Genomic DNA, 16,643 nt, shown 5'->3' on the forward strand with positions numbered 1-16,643 from the left:
ACATTGGAGATCATGTTTTCTTTTAATATTATTGTTTAACAATCTTCCAGTGTGTCATTTGTTTCCATGTATCTGAGTCAGTTTTTTTTCCTCTTCAGTGAGACTTATCATTGTGGATTAATGTTTTATATGTTACACCAATTATTTCTGCATAGTAAGTCATAAATACTGCTTTCACAATTCTTATTGATCTTTTAAACCATTCAGAAACATCCTATAGTGGATCCATTTTCTTTGGGGAATTCACAGATTCTTCAGTCTTGTAAGATGTTGATTCATTTTTCTTTATTTTCTAATATTTAAGTGACTGGTCTCTTAGCTAATCTGAAGATATTTTTCTCTTCTGATATTATTAGTATCTCCCCTGTTGGTTTATTTGCCTATGTTCAAAATTTTTAACTGAGTTTTCTTCCCACTTTGATATTTGCTTATTTTGGTCCTTTTCCCTTTTTTTTCTCTCTCCTTCTGTTTACTTTTTTGATTCCACCATTGATGGCAATTTTCCTGGGAGGATGGACCTCAAAAAACAACTCAGGCTCCTCTCAACTGTGCAATTCATTTTTTTTTGTCAGTCTAGTCTTTGTCCTAGACTTTCGGGGAAACACAATTGTGCCCTGCTGGGAAGTAGATTCATCCCTTCAAGATTTAAAATAGCTACATAAGTGCCATGCCCCAGTTCTGTTCCTCAGTTTTCTGGCTAAACTTTATTTTAGTAATCTTCCACACAGTTGTCCCAGGTGCTTTTTCAGTTTTGGGTGACTCTGGGGGAAGGGAGAGGTAGAGTTGTCCTGCTGCAAATTTATGGGTAAACTTGTGCAACCCTGCTTGCTTGGTAAGTGGAAGGGTAGGGTCCTGAGTGAGTGTGTTAGACATTAGGGATCATTTCTTTTTCTTTCTTTTTTAAATTTAAATTTCTTTTTATTAAAGATATCATTTGAGTTTTACATTTTTCCCCCAATCTTGCTTCCCTCCCCCCTTCCCCCCAGAGAAAGCACTCTGTCAGTCTTTACTTTGTTTCCATGTTGTACTTTGATCCAAATTGAGTGTGATGAGAGAGAAATCATATCCTTAAACAGAAGAGAAGTCTAAGAGGTAACAAGATCAGACAATAAGCTATCTGTTTTTTTTCTAAATTAAAGGGAATAGTCCTTGAACTTTGTTCAAACTCCACAGCTCCTTATCTGGATACAGATGGTACTCTCCTTTGCAGACAGCCCAAAATTGTTCCCAATTGTTGCACTGATGGAATGAGCAAGTCCTTCAAGCTTGAACATCACTCCCATGTTGCTGTTAGGGTGTACAGTTTTTTTCTGGTTCTGCTCATCTCACTCAGCATCAGTTCATGCAAATCCCTCCAGGTTTCCCTGAAATCCTGTCCCTCCTGGTTTCTAACAGAACAATAGTGTTCCATGACATATATATACCACAGTTTGCCAAGCCATTCCCCAATTGAAGGACATTTACTGGATTTCCAATTCTTTGCCACCACAAACAGGGCTGCTATAAATGTTTTTGTACAAGTAATGTTTTTACCCTTTTTCCTCATCTCTTCAGGATATAGACCCAGTAGTGGTATTGCTGGGTCAAAGGGTATGCACATTTTTGTTGCCCTTTGGGCATAGTTCCAAATAGCTCTCCAGAAAGGTTGGATGAGTTCACAGCTCCACCAACAGTGTAATAGTGTCCCAGATTTCCCACATCCCTTCCAACAATGATCATTATCCTTCCTGGTCATACTGGCCAATTTGAGAGGTATGAGGTCGTACCTCAGAGAAGCTTTAATTTGCATTTCTCTAATAATTAATGATTTAGAGCATTTTTTCATATGACTGTGGATCACTTTGATTTCCTTATCTGTAAATTGCCTTTGCATATTCTTTGACCATTTGTCAATTGGGGAATGGCTTTTTTTTTTAAAAAATTGACACAGTTCTGTTATTTTTTAAAAATGAGTCCTTTGTCAGAATCATTAGTTGTAAAAATTGTTTCCAATTTACTACATTTCTTTTGATCTTGGTTACATTGGTTTTATCTGTGCAGAAGCTTTTTAATTTAATGTAATCGAAATCATCTAATTGGTTTTTGGTGATGTTCTCCAACTCTTCCTTAGTCATAAACTGCTCCCCTTTCCATAGATCTCACAGGTAGACTAGTCCTTGGTGTTCTAATTTGCTTATGGTATTGTTTTTTATGTCTATGTCCTGTAACCATTTGGATCTTATCTTGGTAAAGGGTCTGAGGTGTTGGTCTAATCTAAGTTTCTTCCATACTAACTTCCAATTTTCCCAGCAATTTTTATCAAAGAGGGAGTTTTTATCCCAAAGGCCAGACTCTTTGGGTTTAATCAAACAGCAGATTACTATAATCATCTTCTGCTTTTACACCTAGTCTATTCTACTGGTCCACCACTCTGTTTCTTAGCCAATACGGAACAGTTTTGATGACTTATGCTTTATAATATAATTTTAGCTCAGGTAGGGCTAAGCCACCTTCTTTTACACTTTTTTTCATTAAGCTCCTGGCAATTCTTGACTTTTTATTTCTCCATATGAATTTACTTACAATTTTTTCTAACTCTTTAGAGTAATTTTTTGGAATTTTGATTGGTAGGGCACTAAACAGATAGTTTAGTTTTGGTAGAATTGTCATTTTTATCATATTAGCTCTACCTATCCATGAGCAGTTGATATTTGCCCAGTTATTTAAATCTAATTTAATTCGTGTGAGAAGTGTTTTTATAATTGTTTTCAAAAAGATTCTGAGCCTGTCTTGGCAAATAGACTCCCAAATATTTCATATTGTCTGAGGTTACTTTGAATGGGATTTCTCTTTCTAGTTCTTCCTGCTGTTTCTTGCTAGACATATATAGAAAAGTTGAGGATTTATGAGGGTTTGTTTTATAACCAGCAACTTTGCTAAAATTGCTAATTGTTTCCAGTAGTTTTTTAGATGATTTCTTGGGATTCTCTAGGTAGACCATCATGTCATCTGTGAAGAGTGAGAGTTTTGTTTCTTCCTTCCCAATTCTAATTCCTTCAATTTCTTTTTCTTCTCTAATTGCTGATGCTAACATTTCTAATACAATATTGAATAGTAGTGGTGATAATGGGCACCCTTGTTTCACCCCTGATCTTATTGGGAATGCCTCTAGCCTCTCCTCATTGAATATAATGGTTGTTGATGGTTTCAGATAGATGCTGCTAATTATTTTAAGGAACAATCCATTCATTCCTACACTCTCAAGTGTTTTAATAGGAATGGATGCTGTATTAATTTATTCAATAAACAACTATTTTTTAAACACGTCCTTTGTGAGCATGTTCTACTGTTCTAGATACTATGGACACAAATATGGAAAAGTGAAAAAATCCTTGTTCATATTAGCTTTACATTCTAATGTGTGAGGCAACAACCTGAGTGAATATATGCAATATCAATATAAATTTAATAAATACAAATACACATAACGTATTTAAACGTGAAATAGTTTGGGAAGGAGGATACTGTCATTCAGGAGGACCAGGAAAAACTTCTTGTGGTAGATGGTTCTTGATCTGTACCTCAGAGGAAGAGGAATGCAGGTTGAATTAAGGATGTGTGTATGAATGTTTAAGATATGTAAGATAGTCAATACAAAAACACAGAGATAGAAAATGGGGCATCTGATATGAGGTACAAAGGGAATGATGATTTCATTGGATCACAGAATGTGAGGATGGGGTGAGAAATAATCTAGTGAGGACTATAGAGTGAGCGGGGGGTGGGGGGCAAGTGGTAACATTACCTCTGCCAACTTATTATTCATGCTGCATCTCAGATTTTCAGGTGTTTAGTTGCTTTTCTTGCAGTTCAGATGTTGCCAGTCTCTAGCCCCAGTCACCAAGTTTAGAATTCTGGATTGGAGTCCAGGTGTACATCTCTAGGATTATATCTTGGTTTACCTCTCTCATATGGTTTTCTGGTGTGGTACAATCCTAGTTCTAAGTTTTAAATGTTCTACTTGGTATGGTATTTAATAACATTCTGGCCATTCTCCTTATATAAGCTAATTCTTCAAGACACTTCATTTTTTGTCCCCATTGAAATTACAGAGGCATGAAAATGATGAAAGTCTGTCCAAGCAGGTATTGCATTAATAATTGTTTCATTGATAAAATATATAAGATAAAGATATTTCAGATAGTGTTCTCATCCACTTGGAAAAAGAATGACTAGCAGCTGATTAAGTAGGAGAATATATACTGATAACATAATGGAAATATGTCTGAGTTTCAAAAAATGATATTTTCTTTCAATATGAAAATTCAGTATATGTTATAATGTGACACAGATGCATATTATAATGAACACCTGAGATTCACTCGCTTAAGGAAATCTAAGAGATAGTGAGACAGAGGCTTTGATCTGCTTTTCAATGACCCTTTTTAATTAAGTTTTAGTTAATTAGAGGGTCCTTTATCTTAATGTCTGTCATAAAATAATTGGGTAGCCAATATGTATTTAAGCACAAAAAACTCCATTTTTATAATTCTGCTAGACACATGATTAAAGTACAGAGAGTCTTTTCCTTCTTTCTTTTAAGGGAAGCAATCAGTCGTGTTTGTGAAGCAGTACCTGGTGCCAAAGGAGGCTTCAGAAAACAAAAGGTACTCTTGTCCTGTTTTATTTCTTTTTATTTATCTTGCTCACTATTGCAATAAATGAATTATCTCCTCTTCTATCTTTCTTAGCTATTTTTCCCACAAAATGACCATTCTTAATTGAATACATTTTACTTTTTTTTTTTTTTATCATTTGGCTTTTTATCAACTTCATTTCCAAAGATAACCCTTCTTCCTGCTGTACCAGGGTGCCATCTCTTCTTAACAAAGAATAACATGATAAAAAAAGAAAAACAGATCAGCAAAAGTAATCAACACACCAACCAACCAAATAGTTAAATGAAATATCTCATATCCACAGTCTCCTATCTCTACAAAAAAGAGACAGAGGTTATTATTATTATTATTTTAGATTTTTCAAGGAAATGGGGTTAAGTGGCTTGTCCAAGGCCACACGGCTAGGAAATTATTAAGTGTCTGAGGTCAGATTTGAACCCAGGTACTCCTGACTCCAGGGCCAGTGCTCTATCCACTGCACCACCTAGCCTCCCCAAGAAATGAATCTTGAAAAAGATTAACAAAATAAATAAATATTTAGTTAATCTGATTCAAAAATAGAGAGAAGAATCAAATTACCAGAGAAAAAAACAAAACAAAAATAAAATCATAACAAATTAGATATCAAATTAGTTATTAAAATCAAAATAATTTGCCATCAAAACTAAGAATACAAAAGAAAAAAAAGAATTATCTACAAAAACATAAAACACCAAAATTAACATGATGTGAGCACAATCCAATTTTGCAAAAAACTACTAGGGAGAAGGGGAGAGAAATTCTGATTGAGATTAATTTACAAATGAATTTTGCAAACTTTAAGAAAATACTTATATTAAATAAATTATTTAAATTAAATCCTAACAAAAAGACTAAAATTTTTGTGTATGATTAGCTTGAGTTCATTTATTATTGGATTTATAACAGCTATCTTTCATATAAAATTATCTTTTCATTTTTAAAAATGTATTTTCATATATATATTTATTCTCTAAAGACTTGTCTCCAATAAATTTTCTTGATTTCTTGTCATTACAACTCTTTTATCATTTAGTTATTAATTATTCCATGATTTGTTCATAGAATTTATATGATTTAACTCATTCATTTTTCAGTCTATAATTTTTTCATTTATTACTTTATTATTTATTTTTATTGTGTTATGGCTTATAAAGGATTTGTTAGTATTTTTGGTTTTTTTATATTTAGTTTTCATTTCTCCATGCTGTTGTACATAGTCTATTTTTGTAAACTATTTTTGTAAAATATCTTGCTTGGAAAGATTCCTTAATGATCTCATTCAAAAGACTGAGCACACAATGCTCAGCTTTAAATTAGTAAATCATTTTGTTTAATTCTTTATTTTCTGTTTTGTTTATCTTTTGGATTGTTAAATTCTGACAAAGGAATATTAAAGTTTCCTACTATTATGTTACAGTTTACCTTGTTTTCAAATTGTATTGATTTTACTTTGTGAATTTCCATGTTATGACACAGTGTGTACCTATATGGTTTTATATTTTTAGTTATTATGCCATTTGATTCTCACAGAAATCTTGTGAAATTGTTATATTTTTTTTGTCTGGATTTCATTTCTAGTATAGACATGGTAAAGTTTCATCCCTTCACAACTTTTTAAATTGTGTAATCTTCTCTGATTGTTCATGTAAATTATTCTCTTATCTTTAGATATATATGCCTGTGATATATCAAATTTCCTCTTAATTTTTCTGTAGTATAAACTGTAGATATTGTCAAACCTTACCCATGTTAACAATAGATTTCAACTTTAATATATGTCTAGATTTAAGCACAGTCAAATAGATGCCAGAAGGAGGAGACTGGTAAAAAACTAAAATTTTGTTGCTTGATTTCACAGCCACCACGGAAAGTCTTATCCAACATCCTGGGAAAGAGTAACCTTCAATTTGCAGGGATGAATATAACCTTGAATATATCTACCACTAGCCTAAACCTAATGACACCTGATTCAAAACAGGTATATATAAATTTTAATTTCTTCCTGATATCTATTACTGAAAGCACACTAAAATTATAATTTCTGAAGGTATCATCATAAGGAATATATATTGCAATGGTACTATATATATGCATACATATGTATTATATAAATATGCAAATGTATAAATACATACAATATGTATATATGTATATGCATGTATTTGCATGTATGTGTGTATGTGTATATATATCAATCTTTCAAATTAGTATAACATTTCTGTGATAAAATAAGAGAAGCATACATTTAGTCAAACGATCCTCCTTTATTAATTACCATAGGTAGGATAATAGAAGGTATGAACATTTTTTGGTACCTGTCATTCAAACAGAGCCATAACTAAAAATTTTATTATTTGGAGCAAATTCAGTTAGGTAGAACAACAGAGAGGAAGCAGGTGGTATATACCACCAAAAGCTAATGGTCCCAGGTATTTTATGGGTCCCCATGTCAGGTAGCATGTCGATAGTCTAGCTGAATGACTGTTGCAGTAGTGGGTAGCCCTTGGGAAAAGATAACAATAGTGATGGACCTCTTGGAAATTGAAGCTTGCACTTAAAGAGGGGATATACATCTTTCTTCTGGGGCACTGACATTCTGATAAATGAATTTCCTTCCCACAGCAATCCTCTGCACTATATTCTCTCTCTCTCTCTCTCTCTCTCTCTCTCTCTCTCTCTCTCTCTCTCTCTCTCATACACACACACACACGGTGGTCTGGGGTGACTGCTAGTTTCAGCTTTGGTTACAGGCATAAATTTTTTGTTATGGACTAATAGATAAGAGGACATTAGCAAGATGGTTATATAGAAAAATGTATTTGAATGTTGAACTATTGTAGATAATAAAACCCTCTTTGACTTAATTGAATGTGTCATTTCATTTATTGAATATACATTGAAATGTGAAATTACTTTTTAGTTGAAAGGACTAGTGATTTCCATAACATTTATTAAGTGAATTTCAATGTGGTGTAGTGCAGATGTGACTGGGTAGTAGTTAGTAGTGGTTATCTTTTTGGTCTCTTTTTTTGCTCTCTATTTTTTTCTGACTGGACTTTGGAAAGTTTATGCTTGCATGGAAAATATCAATTCAAGGATTTTGAGAATTGGTAAAAAACAATTAAAGATTGAAAAAATAACTTTTTAAGCAACATGTCAGTTTATATTTAATATATTATTCAATGAGGTCTAAAGAATATTCCCTAACTTTGATATTTTTAAATTATTTTGCTATTTAAATGGAACTATTACACTCATGTTAAACATTCAAAGATCTGATTAAATTGTATCCCTGAATTAATTATCAAACCCTTGTCCACGCTAAACAGGCTCTATCTTCTTTAAACTTCTCTACTCCCAACATGTTATCACTCCCTGTCCCAGTTGTCATAGGCAAAAATTCATAAAGTTAGTGCAGAATATTAAACTAAGTTATTCAGAATTAGTCATGACCTGACTAGATATTAATTCTACTCTTTCCTCTTTAAACTAATGCTTGAAGAAAGTATTAATATATTACAGAATGCTCAATGAGTTCTGTTCAGAAGTTCTCATCAGGGCTACAAGATTATCTTTGAACATCCTACCTCAACCTGGAAAGTCCAGAATATATTGAGGTGTTAATAAGGTGTCATATTAATTGTATAGATATGTCTGTACCCTCTTAGAAGGAGCAATCCCATTGGTTAATAGGAGATGGACACAGTACTGGGTCGCCTTCAAAGGGCAGTTAGTTCATGTATTTGGGGGAGTGAAGGCTCCAGAATCCTTTGTGGTGGAGATCCTGAGGGAGAGAGGAGGAGATTCTCTTGTTTTCCCCTCACTGGCCATGGAGTTTACCAAAAACATACTCAGAGGTAGATACCCCATTAGATCATCTGAGAGAGGTAGAGGTATAATTAAGTGAATAGAAATATTCATTCTAGATAGATATGTGCAAAAGGCAGTCACTCAGAAGAGAAAGTAGCTTCTGGGACTTCTGGTTGGTCTCTTCTCTGGTAAAGAAGGGATTTGACTATGAATTCAAGAGAGGGTTATTGGAACTGGCAATTAAGTGCCATTGAGAGAACTGAACAAAGAAAGGAAGGATTTTAGGCCATGTACTTCTGGATTGTGAGTTTTCTTGGCACGTGCTCTTTACAAATCTTACTGCCAATAAATTCAAAGTTTGTGTTCACTATTCCCATGGATGGTATAGGTCTTTGTGGGGATGTGCATCCTGGATTTATGGGAGTAATGTATTATAGGTTTTATTCTTACTATGCCATATTAGTAAATGTCTTATTAAGAACTAAATGTATCAACTAGATGATTGGTAAAGGAAAACTGGAATGTGCACTGATGAAATTATTAGGCATGCAAACCTCAGGGTTACCCTTAAAACCCTAGGTGGCAACTATCCTAATATTAGTAGAGAAGGGAACCACCAGGTATCCCATAGGATGACCTACGCTCAAAATGACTCATTGTTATGCTATATATCAAAAGAATTACATTATGGTATCATAGTTTGTGTCTTTCATTCTAAGAATGGAACACTCCTTTCTCATCTTTTGAGATTGGTAAAATAGATTTCTGGGTTTTTTTTCCAATTGAATATTGGTTTGCTGTAAATTTGAAAGTAATATTAAATTTCTTGTTTCTAACAGATTATAGCAAATCATCACATGCAGTCTATTTCCTTTGCTTCTGGAGGTGATCCGGTAAGCATATTTTTTTTCTTTTCTTCTGTTTAAGAAAGGTAGAGAATAAAACTTTCTTTTATAATATTTGTATCTTATGTCACTAAAAAGAAAATCAAATGTGATATATTTATTGGTTTGCTAAAATATTTCTTGGATATTTTTTCTTTTTTCTATTTTTGGGAAACTCAATTTTTAGTATTCTTGAATCTTATTCAAAGACATAAGCTGAGGCGTCAAAGGTCCTAGAACAATTATCTTTGTCTTAATACAAAATAGATACAGAGTTCTGAAAAATTTACTTAAGTAATTCCAAAGTGTCTGTATAAATAGACTATCCTGTTTTCATTTATATGCTATAATTTAATAAAATAGATATAGACTACAGAATTCATTTGAATCTTTAGCTAGGGTCACCCCTTCATCTTGAGAATGTATCCTACATTTAAATTCTCTCCCTCCTTCTCATGACCCTTCTTGGATTTCATAGACTACATTAATAACTCATTCCAAAGGAGATAAAAGAAGAAAAACAAAACCTTATCTCCAATCAAGATGTGTAATGAAAGGAAAGGAGTCTTCAAATGCCTCTTTTTCTCCTCCCATCCATCATTTGGAAAAATATGGGCTTGTGTTTTCCTTGTTTTCATTTGAATGCTCTCCTGCCCCCACTCCCTGCTTTCCTTTCCTCCTCTATTCCAGTGAATATTGATTGTGGTTGACACGAGTAAAGAGACTTTTGAAGTCGAGACTCCCAATGTCTCTTAATTTTAAAGTATGATCAAAATAACTCCACTGAATCTCTAAGAATTCTGAAAAGTCAAGTTACTTTTATCTATGTGGAAACTAATGGGAAATTGTGAGCCTTCAGCTTTCACTGAAGACTGACTACTGATCTAATGAACTCTTTCTGTGGAACCAGGAGGGGGGCAAGGGGAATGGGAGGAGGGAGGAGGCTGAAGGGATGGTGATGGGGGAAGGATGAGACATAGCTGGTGACATTTTTCAGCCTAATCAGTCATATATGGGTACTGAAAACATATCTTGAACTTCTCTATAAGAACAGGAAAGATTTTATCGAATGCTTTGCTAGAATGTAGACAAACTAACTATATGCACAGTATTCTTCTGGTCTACTAGTTTAAGAACCCTGTCAACAATACATATGGAATTCATCTGGAATAAATGGGATTCATCAGTTCTGGTTAAAACCATATTGACTCTTTATAATCTCCATTTTCCTGTCCAGCTATACATTAACTTGTCGATTTTAGTAATTCTAGAACCTTTTACAAATTGAAGTCAAATTTTTTTTGCAGACACTTCTCTTTCCTGTTTTTGAAAATGGGATAAACTTTTGTCCTTCTCCAGTCTTGAATCTTTAAGTTATAATTTTTGTTTTTCTTTGATTTTCAAAGTTCTTGATTGCCTTCCTGAGTGTGTTCCCTGAGTAGATTTCTTGTGATATAGTGCCATAAACAGTTTTCTGCTGAGACAGGTTTGTCCACATAGCATGCTGGGAAATGTAGGCTAGCCCTCATCTGATCCTAATTACATATAGAGCAGTTTTTGACCTTTTCTTTCTTTCTTTCTTTCTTTTTCTTTCTTTCTTTCTTTCTTTCTTTCTTTCTTTCTTTCTTTCTTTCTTTCTTTCTTTCTTTCTTTCTTTCTTTCTTTCTTTCTTTCTTTCTTTCTTTCTTTCTTTCTTTCCTTCCTTCCTTCCTTCCTTCCTTCCTTCCTTCCTTCCTTCCTTCTCCTTATTTTTTCAAATGTTTTTTACACATTATTAGAATATTCTTAAGAGTAAACATAATACTCCCCCCCCCCAAAAAATATAGACTTGCATGAGTGATAAAGGAAAGAGAAAATAATTAAAATTAAAATTAAAAAATAATAATAATAGGTGCAGCCAGGTGGCGCAGTGGATGCACCGGCCCTGGAGCCAGGAGCACCCAAAACCAAATCCAGCCCCAGACACCCAACAATCATCCAGCTGTGTGACCCTGGGCAAGCCACCCCAACCCCATTGCCCTGTAAAAACCAAACCCCCAAAAGACCCAAAATAAAATAAAATAAAATAAAAAATAAAAATAATGACAATAACTATAATAATGATAATAATAATAACAACAATAATAATAATAACAATAATAATAATGATGATGATGATGATGATGATGATAGGTGTCCAGGTGGTGCAGCAGACAGAGCACCAGCCCTGGAGCCAGGAGCACCCAGGTCCAAATCAGGCCTGACATCCAACAATCACCCAGCTGTGCAACCCCAGGCAAGCCACCCAGCCCCATTTGCCCTGCAACCCCCAAATAATAATAATAATAATAATAATAATAATAATATAATAATAATAATAATAATAATAATAATAATATTGATTGTGCTTCAGTCTGTGTTCCAACACCTCCAGCTCTGTCATGGTAGATCACATTCTTTATGATAAGTCCATCACAAAAGCTACTACTAAAATAGTTTTCCACCATTGCCATTGCTGATCGCAACTCCCTCCATTCGTACTTCCCCACTACCATATACTATATTTTCTCTCTCCTTTCATTCTGTCCCTCTTCTTAAATGTGCTATAGGGGAGCTGAGTGGCTCATCAGACAGATCCCTGGCCCTGGAGCCAAGAGGCCCTAAGTCCACATACCACCTCTTAGACCCAGCATCCACCCAGCCCTATGGTCATGGACAGGCCATCCAATCCCAGTCCCTTGCAAGAAGTAAAAAAAGAAAATGTGTTATATCTGATCACTCTCCCACCATGGTCCATCCTCTCCTCCATCACTCATACCCCACCTTCCCCATTCCCTTTCTCTCCTTCTTACTAGATGTCTATACCCCATTGAGTATATATGCTGTTTCCTTTCCTAGCCACCTCTGATGAGAGCGAAGATTGCCTCATTCCCCCTTGCCTTCCCTCCTTCCATATCATTGCAATATCTCATTGTAATAAAAAATGTTATTATATGAAATATCTTAGTCTATTCCACCTCTCCTTTTCCTTTCTCCCATGACATTTCCCTTTTACCCATTGACTCCATTTTTACACTATATTATATCTTCAAATTCAGCTTCCTCCTGTGCTTCGTCTATAAAAACTCCTTCTACCTACTCTATTAAATGAGAAGGTTCATATGAGTATTATCAGTATCATTTTTTTCTATGCAGGAATACATGTAGTTCATCATCATTAAGTCCCTCATATTTCCTCCTTCTCTTCCACTCTCTATGCTTCACCTGAATCCTGTATTTGAAGATCAAACTTTCTGTTCAGCTCTGGCCATTCCAACAGGAACATTTGAAATTCCCCGGCTTCACTGAAAGTCCATCTTTTTCTCTGGAAGACGACATTCACTTTTTCTGGGTAGTTGATTCTTGGTTGCATTCCAACCTCTTTTGCCTTCTGGTATATTATATTCCAAGCCCTACAAGCTTTTAATGTAGTTACTGCTAAGTCCTGTGTGATCCTGACTACAGCTACATGATATTTGAATTGTGTCCTTCTGGCTGCTTGTAATATTTTCTCTTTGACTTAGGAGTTCTGGAACTTGGCTATAATATTCCTGGTGGTTTTTTTTTTTTTTGGATGGAGATCGGTGCATTCTCTCAATTTCTATTTTGCCCTCTGCTTCTAGGATATCAGGGCAATTTTCCTGTAATAATTCTTTGAAAATGATGTCAAGGCTCTTTTCCTGATCATGACTTTCAGGTATTCCAATAATTTTTAAATTATCTTTCCTGAATCTGTTTTCCGTATCGGTTGTTTTTTTTTCAATGAGATGTTTCACATTTTCTTCTAATTTTTCATTCTTTTGGGTTTGAAGTTCTCATAAAATCAGAAGCCTCCCTCAGTTCCATTCTACATCTGAAGGGTTTGTTTTCCTCAGAGAGTTTTCTTATCTCTTTTTCCATCTGGCCAGTTCTGCTTTTTAAAGCATTCTTCTCCTCAATAACTTTTTGAACTGTTCTATCCATTTGGCCTAAGCTGGTTTTTAACATGTTATTTCCTTCAGCATTTTTGGATCTCCTTGACTAAACTGCTGACTTCTTTTTCATGTTTTTCCTGTGTCTCTCTCATTTCTTTTCCCAAGTTTTCTTCTATCTCCCTCACTTGATTTTCAAAGTCTTTTTTGAGGTCTGTCATAGCCTGAGCCCAACTTCCATTTTTCTTGGAGCTTTTAGATGCAGAAGCTTGTATTTCCTCATCTTTGTATTGAGTATTTTGATCCTCTTTGGGATCATAGACAATGTATATCTCAATGGTGTTCCTCTTTTTCTCTGTTTACTCATTTCTCCAGCCTATGCCTGCTTTTGGGGGTGCTTCTTGAGCTTTTGAGTATTATTGGGACACCCCCCCCTCACAAAAATCTCCATGTGTGAGGCTCTGTCTTCCCTCCTGGTCTGTGAATGACCACAAATGCACCTCTCTGCCATGGGGCTGAGGTGGGGGGTGCTCTGCTGTTCTATGGGGGGGGGCTAGACTGAGATTAGGATGTGAATATGATCAGAACCCCAGAGTCCTGTTCCAGGTACAGAGGACAGACCTCAGCAGTCTCTCTCCATTCCCCTACCTAGGCTCAGCACTCATGCCTGAGGGCTCCTACTTACCGCCTCTGCCTGCTTCCAGTTCCTGGATCTGAGCTGCTGTGGCCACACTGCTTGCTGAGTGCCCTGAGGGCTGGGCTTTATGTGCTCTCTCCGGCAGAGGTTCCCCTGCTTATCCCCCAAGTTGTGCCTGGTGCTCCCCAGGGTGTAAGTCAGGAAACTGCCCCCCCCCCTGCCATGAGCCCTGGCTCCCAGCACCCTGGGGCTGCCTCTGGGAGGCTGAAGTTCCTTCACTCTGGTGGGCCACCCCTCTAACCCCATGGAGTGGAGCCTTTCTGCTATTTTCCAGGTTATCTTGTTCTGGAGAATTGCCTCACTGGATCCCTCTGTGGTTTCTGTCTCTTGAAAATTCAGTTAGAGTTCTTATTTTATAAGTTTGGAAATATCAGAGAGAGAGAACCTAAGAGACCATCCTCCCCTGTCACCATCTTGGCTCCGCCCCCCAGTTTCTGATCATTCTTAATTTCATTTTATTTTTCCCTAGTTACATGGAAAAACAAATTTGAATATTTATTTTTAAAACTTTGAGTTCTGAGTGCTCTCTCTTCTTACCATACCTTTCCCCCTTACTGAGAAAACAAATTATTTGATGTGGTTAAAAATATGTAGTCAGGCAAAACAATTCCATAATAGTCATTTTGTGAAAGTAAACATAACCACCCCCCCCCAGAAAAAAAGAAACTTCAAGAAAAATAAATTTTAAAAATGCGCTCTGTTTTGGGGGAAGGATAGTATTGTTTATCATAAGTCTCTCAGACTTGTCTTGGATCATAGCGTTGCTGAGAAAAGTTTGATTATTGAGGACCTGAGTTCAAATTTGACCTCAGACACTTATTAATTACCTAGTTGTGTGGCCTTGGGCAAGCCACTTAACCCCATTGCCTTGCAGAAAAACAAACGAAAAAAAAAGAAAAGGTTAAATATTGACAGCTAATCATCCTACAACATTGCTGTCACTTTTTATATAGTATATTTTCCATTGCATCTGCTCATGTAAGTCTTTCCAGGTTTACTGAGAACATCCTGCTCATCATTTCTTATAGCTGAATAGCATTCTATCATAATCACATACCACAATTTGTTCACCTGTTCCTGATGGGCATTCCCTCAATTTCCAGTTCCTTGACACTAGAGAAAAGGTGCTTTAAATATCTCTATCTCTATCTATCTATCTATCTATCTATCTATCTATCTATCTATCTATCTATCTATCTACATGGAGAGAGAGAGAGATAGAGATAGATAGATAGATAGATAGATAGATAGAGAGAGAGAGAGAGAGAGAGAGAGAGAGAGAGATTCTTTTCCATCCTTTTTTTTTTCATCTCTTCTGGAATATGATGATCTGGTAGTGACGAAAGGTAGATATGGTTTTATAGCCCTTTGAGCATAATTCTAAATTGCTATACAGAATTGTTGAATCATTATACAACTCCTCCAACAGTGCATTAGTCTTATTTTCCTTATATCCCCTCCAACATTTGTCTTTTACTCTTTCTATGCTATTAGCTAATCCAGTAGGTAAACGGTTCTAATTTGTTCTAATTTGATTTCTCTGATCAATAGTGTTAGGAATTTTTTTTAATGTGACTATAGTTAGCACTGGTAACTTCATCTCATCTTTTGATTATTTATCAATTGAGAATTGGTTCTTATTTTTCTAAACTTGCCTCAGTACTCTATGTTTGAGAAATGAGGTATTTATCAGAGAAACTTGTTTCAATATGTTTTTCCTACAGTTATTACTTCTAACTGTATTTCCCTCCATCTTATTCCACCCACTCCTATTTATTTTCTTCTCTTTCTCCTTCCACTCTGTCACTTCTTAAAAGTGTTTGCATTTGACTATCCCTCCCACAATCTTTCCTCCCTTCTATCACCTCTCCCCACTTTCTCCTATTCCCTTCCCATCCAACTTTCTTCTAAGATGAGATGGATTTCTATATCCAATTGAGTGTGTATATTATTCCTTCCTGAACAAATTTTGATGAGAGTAAGGCTCACTTACTCCACCCTCAACTTCCCACCCTCCTATTCCAGTTTTTCCTTTCCTGTTTTATGTGAAACAACTTAACCCAGTCTATCTCCCCCTTTCCCTTTCTCCCAGTACAACCCTCTCTCATCCCTTCCTTATCTCCGTCTTTTTAATCTTTATATTTGACTCCCACCTCTGCCTTCTCTATAAATGTTCCTTCTAACTGCCCTAATAAATGAGAAAGTTCATACCAGTTATTAGTATCATCTTTCCATATAGGAATATAAGTAGTTCAACATCATTATGTCCCTTATGATTTGCCTTTCCTATATACATTTTTATGCATCACTTGAGTCTGGTATAAGAAGATCAAATTTTCTGTTCAGCTCTGATATTTTCATCATGAAAGTTTAAAAGTCCACAATTTCACTCAATGTCCACCTTTTCCTCTAAAAGAATATGTTGAACTTTTCTGGGTAGTTGATTCTTGGTTGTAATCCAAGCTCTTTTTCCCTTCTACAATATCATATTCAAAATCCTATGATCCCTTGATGTAGAAGCTGCTAAATCTTGTGTTATCCTAATGGTGGTTCCATGATAATTAAATTATTTCTTTCTTGACCTGGAAGCTCTGAAATTTGGCTATAATACTTTTGGCAGTTTTCATTTTGGGATATCTTTCAA

The 16,643-nt window shown here is 35.3% G+C and overlaps 1 protein-coding gene across 1 annotated transcript in view; it reads left to right on the top strand.

Annotated features, from left to right (window-relative positions):
- Positions 1–4,541: 4,541 nt before the first annotated feature.
- LOC141498863 (SHC-transforming protein 3-like) overlaps positions 4,542–16,643 on the top strand; it is a 59,104-nt gene continuing 47,002 nt past the window's right edge. Inside the window, exons 1-3 of the mRNA XM_074201928.1 lie at positions 4,542–4,646; positions 6,538–6,657; positions 9,329–9,382. Of these exons, the coding sequence (XP_074058029.1) occupies positions 4,542–4,646; positions 6,538–6,657; positions 9,329–9,382 (279 nt within the window). The remainder of the gene's footprint in view (positions 4,647–6,537; positions 6,658–9,328; positions 9,383–16,643) is intronic.

This window comes from Macrotis lagotis, chromosome X, assembly GCF_037893015.1.
Source record: "Macrotis lagotis isolate mMagLag1 chromosome X, bilby.v1.9.chrom.fasta, whole genome shotgun sequence".
Taxonomy (NCBI): domain Eukaryota; kingdom Metazoa; phylum Chordata; class Mammalia; order Peramelemorphia; family Peramelidae; genus Macrotis; species Macrotis lagotis.